Source organism: Lipotes vexillifer, unplaced genomic scaffold (assembly GCF_000442215.2).
Source record: "Lipotes vexillifer unplaced genomic scaffold, Lipotes_vexillifer_v1.1 scaffold951, whole genome shotgun sequence".
Classification (NCBI taxonomy): domain Eukaryota; kingdom Metazoa; phylum Chordata; class Mammalia; order Artiodactyla; family Lipotidae; genus Lipotes; species Lipotes vexillifer.
Window position 1 is genome coordinate 874,648 of NW_006793664.1, and position 9,012 is coordinate 883,659.

General features: G+C 47.5%; 1 protein-coding gene across 1 annotated transcript in view; it reads right to left on the reverse strand.

The window, feature by feature from the left end:
* ENPP6 (ectonucleotide pyrophosphatase/phosphodiesterase 6) overlaps positions 1-9,012 on the reverse strand; it is a 98,330-nt gene that overhangs the window by 15,723 nt on the left and 73,595 nt on the right. The window contains exons 4-6 of the mRNA XM_007466516.1: positions 8,596-8,737; positions 7,260-7,439; positions 4,589-4,726 (exon numbers count right to left, since the gene is read on the reverse strand). Coding sequence (XP_007466578.1) covers positions 4,589-4,726; positions 7,260-7,439; positions 8,596-8,737 — 460 coding nt within the window. The remainder of the gene's footprint in view (positions 1-4,588; positions 4,727-7,259; positions 7,440-8,595; positions 8,738-9,012) is intronic.

The window sequence follows — 9,012 nt, forward strand, 5'->3', positions numbered from 1 at the left end:
ATGGTGGTTGTAGGAAAAAAGGAAGGGGAGGTGGGATTCTATTTTATTGGCCCCAACCAGCAACGATTTGTCCTGACTCAGCTGTTTTCCTAATCATGTCAAAGCCAGGAAAAAAAAAGAAGACCCATCTGCTATCCAAACCTGGACCCAGAGAAGCTGCTTTCAGGGCTGAGAATTCACCCTGCTGCAGATGCAGTGCAATCCAGAACAGGAACATCCTCACCCGGGCTGTGCACTGGTATTTAGGTTACAGAGCAAACACAATGTTCTTTTACCATGTGGGGAGAGATTTTGCAAATAAGAATGTGGGAAATTAATAGTGCTGGCACAGTGCAGGAACAAGGATCTAGAACGGCGTTGTCAATTCTCTATAGTCAAGTAGGTATAATAAACAACAGAGAGATGTAAAAGAAAAAAGTCTAAGACAGCAGGGAAAGAATGGGCACTCGTTTTTAGGATTTTTCAGAAGATAAAGAGATAAAACCCCAGTATTAAGTCTAAGTAGGCTCAGAAATTATAATTTTCATATGTGACTCTTAAGAATAAAAATCCGTAAATTTGAAGACAGGAGTAAAATGATTAAGGTATTCAGTCTAGAAAACTAAGGTACCACAAAAGATTGACTAAAAAATACCTAAATTTCTCTCAGGACCAGGGACCGGCATGATTTTCTAAAGAAACATTTGTGTTTTTATGTTACAGACACCGTAAGTTACATTGATATAACTGATTGCACTTTCTTCTCTGAGTTGGCAGCTAGGAAGCTCAGAACCACCTCGTGTTCCATTCTATGTTATGGTAAGTGATTTTTCAGGACTAACAATATCTACAATGCAGAGTCATGGAGAGAAACAGAAATGGTAACTAGGAGATACTTAATCCAAGATGGCTATTATTATTGCTGCCGAGGTTGCCAACCAACATTTTAAGAAGAATTTTTTCTTGACAGATTTTTTATATGTGCAAAAGGCAAAATAACTTTACGTTCACTTCATTGAATCTCCGGGGGGAGGAGTCATTCTATAGTATCTAATGAGCCAGGCATGATAAGTGAAGACTAGTCTTATAATATCCATTATTACTAATTAAAGCGATGTGAGGTAACACTGACAGTCTCTCCATTTAGGGAGTTAACACTAGTCCTTCAGAACAAATTTTATTTTTTCTCAACCTATTATCTTCCTTCTGATTCCTTTCTTTAAAAAAAATTTCTGCATCAAGTATTTTAAAATCACCTCGAATCTCCCTTTTCAAATAATTATATATTTTTAAAAAGCTGCTCAGGTCATTGTCGATAGTTAGACTTCTTCCTTTCCGTTCTTATGGCTTCTCTCTGCTTCTTAAGCCATAGGATGAAATACCAGGTAGCCCTTGCTAACTGGTCGACTCTTAGTTTTGATTTACACAAACAAATGTGTGTGTGTGTGTGTGTGTGTGTTTGTGTGATACATAGAAAAGCAATATAATATGACATGATATGATATATATGATATATGTGATATGAAATGATATAATATATAGTGCACAATTACCATATTGCTTCACTCTCAACAGACAGTGGAATATGCCAGTTTCCTGCAAGGGAGCAGGTACTTGGACCTCAGCAGGTGGATGCTGGGAGGCGGGGGAGGTACGAGTGAAGTGGAGGCGGGGCGGGAGGTGGCATCATCAGATCCATCACTGGGCCAAGTGGCCACCACCAGTCAGAACGTTAGTGATGGTGTCGTTTGTCCTTTCTCCTCTCCCCTCCTTTTCTCTGCTGATCTAAGCTTCAGACACCTTGTCTGCCTGATTGCCAGCTGCTGTATCACATTGGTCTTGCGATTGTGGTCCCCTGGCCGGCATGTCAGCACAGCACCCTATCTTAGGACCAAAGCGGACTCAAGGCAGGAGTCTTCTAGCCACACTGGTGAGTTGAGTGATGTGACCTAAAGGGAAGTTTGCTGGTGGGTTCTGGGCTGAGGTGGATTTACAGGGCAGTTACAGAAGCTTAAGCATCAGGACTTCTCACTTGCATGGGTTTCTTCCAAGTCCCTGTATCTAATTTTATATTCATAATTAAGTATTATTTTCTTAAAGAGAGACCTCCTCCCCCCAATTTTATTATAATCATGAGAGTCCCACAAAACTTCTATCTGCCTCTGATTCTGGGATATATATTTTGCTCCCTAATAAAAGTATGAGATGTACAAGAAGAAGCCACATCCCTGCTTTCCTGCTTTGGGATGAACTGAAGGATGGGATGCTTGGAGCTACAGCAGTTATCTTGTGCTCTGAAGGCAAAGCCAAAAGAACTGCAGAAGAACTGACTCGGGGCCTTGATATCGAGTTGCTGGATGAACCACCCTGGAACTTCTTACCTCTAAACTTCTAGTAATGTGAGATAATGAATCTTTATTATTTAAGCCATTTATTCAAGTGGTGTATGACTTATAACCAAGAGCATCTTGACCGATACCCCAAGTTTCCCCATCACTGTGTTTTAATCACTCATTGGGAAAACGTGCATCGTCTTGCTAGATGTGCTAATGCCAAGATACTGTATTGACAGTTCAGATACTTCCAGACTGAACGTTCTCTGACAGCACTTACGGCTGGAGCAACTTCCCTGGTGACTGTCCACCCCTCCTGGAGGAACTGAGATGGCTCCTCATGAGTTGTCCACTGTCTTCATGACACCCTCTGGCTTTGCCACTCTCCCTATGTAAGCCAGTTTTTCCATAAATTACCTCAAATCACCTCTCTACTCTTATAATCTCCCTCCCTGCCACGGACCAGCCTCTCAGTGTGGTTGATTTCAGCTAAATGTGAGAAAGTAAATAATAGAGGCACAAAGTCCTACAGAGAAATGAGTGACAGTTAACTGTGGATTAACCCTCAGCATCTATTTGCTTTTAAAAACTTAAAACAATTTTACCAGAATATTCTAAATTGAAAAAGTTGCAAAATGTAAGCCCTTTTGTACGGCTTGGGAAGCTGGCTTTATGGAATAAAATTGAAGAGGCACCCAGTCAGGTGACCCACTTGACTGCACATGTGTTCAGTGCAAAGTCCTAAGAAAACCACTGGAGATGAAAATGCTGTGAGCCTAGAATAACCTCACTCCGGGTAAACTTCAAACGGTGTGATAAAGTGACCGGAAGCGTTAGGGCGCTTGGAGGAGAGAGCGTTAGGGGGCAGAGGGACCTTCTTGGAAACTTCCAAAATCACATGGCACAGGAAGCCCAAGTCTGCTGATCAGGAGGATCCAGCGTGGCCGCGGAACAGCGCAGCTGACATTTCTGACCAGTTCTGCTTTGTTTCCTCAGCGACCAGCTGCTTCTCTGGTCTGAGATCACACAGGAACAGCTCAGTCCTTCTGAACGACTGAAGTTTACGTCAGGGAATCCGCGTTTTCCACACCTGGGTCGCTAGATGTCCACTCTTTTTGCCTGATCAGTATTTCTGCCGATCGCCACCTGCCCTTACTCTGGCAGATTAAATACCACTCTTAGGCCTTATACAGTCGTCCCTCGGTATCCACAGGGGATTGTTTCCAGGATCCCCTCAGATACCAAAATCTGTGGATGCTCAAGTCCCTTATACAAAACAGCCTAGTATTTGCATATAACTACACACATCCTCCTGTATATTTTAAATCATCTCTGGATTACTTATGATACCTAATACAATGAAATGCTTTGTAAATAGTTGTAAATACAATGAAAATGTGATGTAAATGGTTGCCAACATCCAGCATATTCAAGTTTTGCTTTTTGGAAATTTCTGGATTTTTTTCCCCTGAATATTTCTGATCAGAGTTGGTTGAATCTACAGATGCGCAACCTCGAATTTGACTGTACTTTGTTGGCCTCGACCAACAACTCTCATGTGCCAACATCTGCTACTCTCTTTTAGCCTGTAGTCTGATCAGTTTGCAACCCAGCTTCATACTCATACTGACAGTGACCCAGGCCCTGTCTGGGAACTGACTCTAAACAGGACGTGACTGCAGTTTCCCCTTTGGGGTGCCTTACCAGCTGGCTGGGTATCAGAAGCTGATGCAAGGGCCTGGTGAGCTTGGAGTCCAGGTGGGCAAGGAGGAAGCTGCTGAAATCATCCGGGCACCAGGCAATTAGGGTCTGTGCCCCAAATGCAAGATAAGCTCTATAAAATCAAGTTGGCAAACCAGAGACCTGGACCTGTGGACTTTTGTCTGCCAATCATTTCTCTTTAAGGTGAAAGCAAAGCCAAGACTCTCCTGGCTTTTCGCTGCCCTAAAGCTATTGCTTTGGTTCACAGTAACTGTTCCACTTTAAACTGAATAGGTTACACTGTAAGCCTGGATAATTGAGTTAAGGCCCATTTGTTAAAATACAGCAAGTCTGGAGCCATGAAGTCTAAACCATGGCTCTGGGTCGGAGTCTCCAGTTTGCGTCTACAGAGTCACCTGACCAAGCCTTTGGATTCTCTAAAGAAGGAAATAATACAACAAATGAGACTTAAGCAAAAATGAAATTTTTCAGGTGGAAAAGGTAAATAATTGTTTACCTTTGGCTGTTTGACATAATTTGTATAGTGAATATCTTGTCATGTGTTTTATATTTACCTCAGTTATGAACCATCCTTCATCAGCCACTAAGGTCAAAGGAGAGACAAATTTCCCTTTCTTGTAATAGAACCTGCTCGGGATGGCCTCCTTCTTGTAGACAGTCATGTGCTCCACTGTTCTCAATTTGTTATATATCTGCAAAGAGAACCAAGAATGACCAGTTTTGCATTCTCTCTCTTAAATGTATGTGAATATTTATTGGACCTGGAGGAGAGGAAGGACTTTATAAAAACTTATTTATGTCAAAAATGCTACAGTAAAATAAAAAGGTGAATGAGAAATTGGTCTGCCTGATGTTAAACACCACCAAGATCAAAGAAAAGCATTTATTCTTTGACTAGACCTAGAGCATATCCTATCTGCACCCGATTCTTTTAAATAAATTTATTGATTTTATTTTTATTTATTTTTGGCTGCGTTGGGTCTTTGTTGCTGGGCGTGGGCTTTTCTCTAGTTGCGGCGAGCGGGAGCTATTCTTTGTTGCAGTGGCTTCTCTTGTCACGGAGCACGGGCTCTAGGCGCGCGGGCTTCACTAGTTGTGGCACGCAGCCTTCAGTAGTTGTGGCTTGTGGGCTCTAGGGCGCAGGCTCAGTAGTTGTAGCGCACGGGCTTAGTTGCTCCGCGGCACGTGGGATCTTCCCAGACCAGGGCTCGAACCCATGTCCCCTGCGTTGGCAGGCGGATTCTTAACCGCTGCGCCACCAGGGAAGCCCTACGCCTCATTTTAAAATACTAGTGACTGTTTGCCATTAATTACACTGCTAATTTTCTGATGAAGATGTAAACCCTGTACCTCTTTCCAATATTTAGCAGCAGCTTAAATCTTTGTGGCTAAAATTAAAATCAACCGGCTGGTGTTGATTTGTTGGCCCTTGGCCAAAGCTGGCATATATTCCTGGGTAGAACTGAATATAAAATTGAGTTTATCAATTCAACTCTGGAAAATAATCAGTCTTTAGGCTGTTTAGTAGAGAGTTTCTACTGGCCCCAGGAGTTATGATTTCCTACTTAAGAAAATCCATGATTCTTAAGGAGAGTAGGGGGCATTACCAGAAAGATTTGCGTAAGTGAAAACTCTGATGGGACATAACGGGTCTCACAAACTGTTGTGTCCGTCACGTGACAAACTGTCACCCAAACATAGCCCCAGTTCTGAATAATCTACCAACTGCTTTAGGCAGCTTGCAACTGCCTGATGTACACACCACATTGGAAGAAAGAAGTTCTTCCCAGCTCGTGAGCTGTTGATGCTCTAGCATCCTGGAAACGGCATGTCCCTAGGTGCCAGATAGGAGATAACAGATGATGTTCCTTGCCAGGAAAACAGAACTTCTTTGCAAGAAACCATTTACTGTGGGACCTGCCAACGTGTAAAGTATTCTTCCCAGTTTCCTATTTAAGGAGTTCACGAGAAGCCTGTGCAAACATATTCAGCACCTCCATTTGCTGACCGTGGAGCCCGAGAAAAGGGGGCACCCGTCGGGGGAAGGGGACGAGGCTGGAGAGAAGCCGCACTGCGGGCACCGAGTTCCTCAACCCCAGACACACAGATCTCGGACTCTCATGTGGGAGGGAGCGGTCAGGGCTGGGAGGAAGGTCTCTGTCTGGGCCAAAAGGGCCGGACCCAGCCTACACCTGCCGTGGGGAAGCAGGGCAGGCAGCCGGCCCAGCCGAGGCTGACTCCCATCTTCCTGCGAGGCTGACTCCCATCTTCCTGCCGATGCGCCGCCCCTGGCAGCGGTGGAGGCCTCCCCCAGGGGAGAGAGGCCCAGAGCCTGTGTTGGGAGACGCCCAGGCCACACGGGCCAAAGCAGTCAGCCGGCGGGGCCACTCGCTCCTTCACCTTCTCAGCGTGGTTTACCCGCCACTCGGAGGGAAGGACTGTTTGCAGGGAGGGGTAAGCAGGGGCCTTGTCATCGAGTGTGCCAAGTCCCCGGGAGCCCTGCCCCACGCCGTCTGCACGCCGTGGGAACTCCGCCACAGCCTCGTGGGGACGCCCCCTCGGATGGTGGTAATCGCCGTAGGCGACACACACATCGTCCCTGCAGCGGGCCCAGCTGCTTCCCGTGCTTCACGGCCGCCCAGGAGGGCAGCTACAGTGTCGTCAGTCAGCACACGCAGCCGAGAGGTGGCAGGAGGGCCGCTCAGGGAGCTGCTCGGCTGCCGAGAGCGGTGGTCTGAACCCCGGCCAGCCGCGTGGCTCCGAGCGACGGGGCCGACCCACGGCACACGCGGCCTCCGCCTGTGCTCGTCCGTCACCTTCTCTCCAGTCCCTGATGAGAACAGGTCAGACTGGCGGCTTTCCTCCAGAGAAGGGCCTTCTGTGCCGGCTTCCGCTGTCCCCAGCTGCGCAGGACAAGTGCTGCATTTAGACCAAGAACGAAACGGCCCCCGCGCCACGTGCTGGGCACTGCACACCCTCGTCTCGTCTCGTGCCCACTAACGTTCCATGCCCGCTTCAGAGAAGAGAAGACGCGGGAGTCTGAAGCACTGGACAGAGGTCACGCGGCGAGGAAGGGGGCAGGTGGGTCACCCGCCCCCGGAGTCCCGGCTCCCGAGGCTGCCCTGTGCCTCGGCCTTAAAGCTACACACACACTCAGAGCAGAGTCATGGCCTCTGAGGGTGCGCTCTGCCCCCGTCCCCCCACCACCCTTCTCCCCCGTCTTGCCTCAGAATGCCTCCCGGGCGCCGGCCACAGGCTCACAACTGGCCCCCGGTCCTTCACCTGCTGCAGGTCATGGAGGCTGATGTACTTATCCAGCTCAATCACTTTGTCCATCCAGAAAATGTCAGTCATCCCGTGATCGGAGAAGATGATGACGTTGAGGTCGTCCTGCAGCTCGCGCTCCTGTGGGGAGACAGGCAGTCAGGACGGCGCCCAGAGCAGGAGCCTCTTACACCCGCTGTCTAGCAAAGAGGTGTTTTCAACTACAGGTTATGGCAGAAAGCCTTCTTCCCCAGTTCTGAATTTAATCATCTGCTTGTCTGCCCTGTAAGACACGGTTCAAAATCATAGCAGAAGTGCTGCAGGGAGGGAACGAGAGAGCCCGTCCCCGTCCGATTAGTGCTGAACATAATGCATACGAGGCTCCAGCCTTTTAAGGTAGCCTTTCTGTTTTCGTCCTCTTTGGGTCTTTCAACCAACTTGTGTGGGAATACAACTATCACTCGCCCGTTTTACACGTGTGAAAAATTAACCCCACAGAAGTTTAAAAGAATAATATTTTAAGTCAGACAAAGACAAATATCATATGATATCACTTATACATGGGATTTAAAAAAATGATACAAATGAACTTATTTAAAAAACAGAAATAGACTCACAGACAGAAAACAAACTTATGGTTACCGAAGGGAAAGTGGCGGGAGAGGAATAAATAAGGAGTTTGGGATTAACATATACACACTACTTACACAAAATAAACAACAAGGACCTACTGTATGGCACAGGGAACTGTATTCAATACCTTGTAATAGCCTATAACGGAAAAGAACCATATATAATCTCTCTCTCTCTCTCTCTCTCTCTCTCTCTCTCTCTACCTCAATCACTTTGCTGCACACCTGAAACTAACACAACATTGTAAATCGACTATACTTCAATAAAAAATAAAATTTTTGAAAGTTTAAAAATAATACTTTGCTGAAAGTCATTCAGTAAGGGTGTGGCAGAATCAGGGAGAGAACCCAGGCCTCGGTTCCACACCCACACCAATCTGGTTACCAGACTGAATGGTTTGGTAAAGCGTCAGGCCATCTCGCCAGCTGAGCCAGGCGGCAATGCAGATCTGGGTCATTTCAGTGCCACTGGCCTGGCTGTAAGACAAGGGAGCTCGTGGTACCTGGGGAGGCGTTGTGTGAAGAAAAGAGACCCGTGAGACCCTTGAGCTGGCCCAGTCAGCTCTCAGCAGTAAGAAGGAAGATGTCGAGGGGCGTGACAGTCAAGGAGACAGAATAAGAGTGACAGAGGGAAGGTCAGCCCAGTGGTCCTGGTTGTCGGTCACCTGGATCCACGTGGTCATGTACTTCAGGACGGTGTCCACAGCCCTCAGGGCTTCTTTCCTCTGCGGCGACGAGGGCCCGTAGTGGTGGCCTTCCACGTCGATGCGCTCGTAGTAGATGGCCACCAGGTCCGCCTGGCCGCTCCTGGGGAGGGGGCGGGCAGGGTGAGAGCTGAGAGAGGCCCTGCCAGCTTTCCCCCCTCCCACCCGGCGGTCCTGGCGGAGGCATGGGCATCCTCCAGCCCCTGCCCTGTGGTCCAGGCACAGCTGATACCTTAAAAAGAACAAGGGGGTTCTCCAAGGGAGAGACAGGAATACTGCACCAAGACGTGCCAGTCCCGGGCACCCCGGTGACAAAAGTCAGAGAGCATGCTTATGGGTCACCTCCCCTCTCAGCTCATCATGACCCAGGAATCGGAA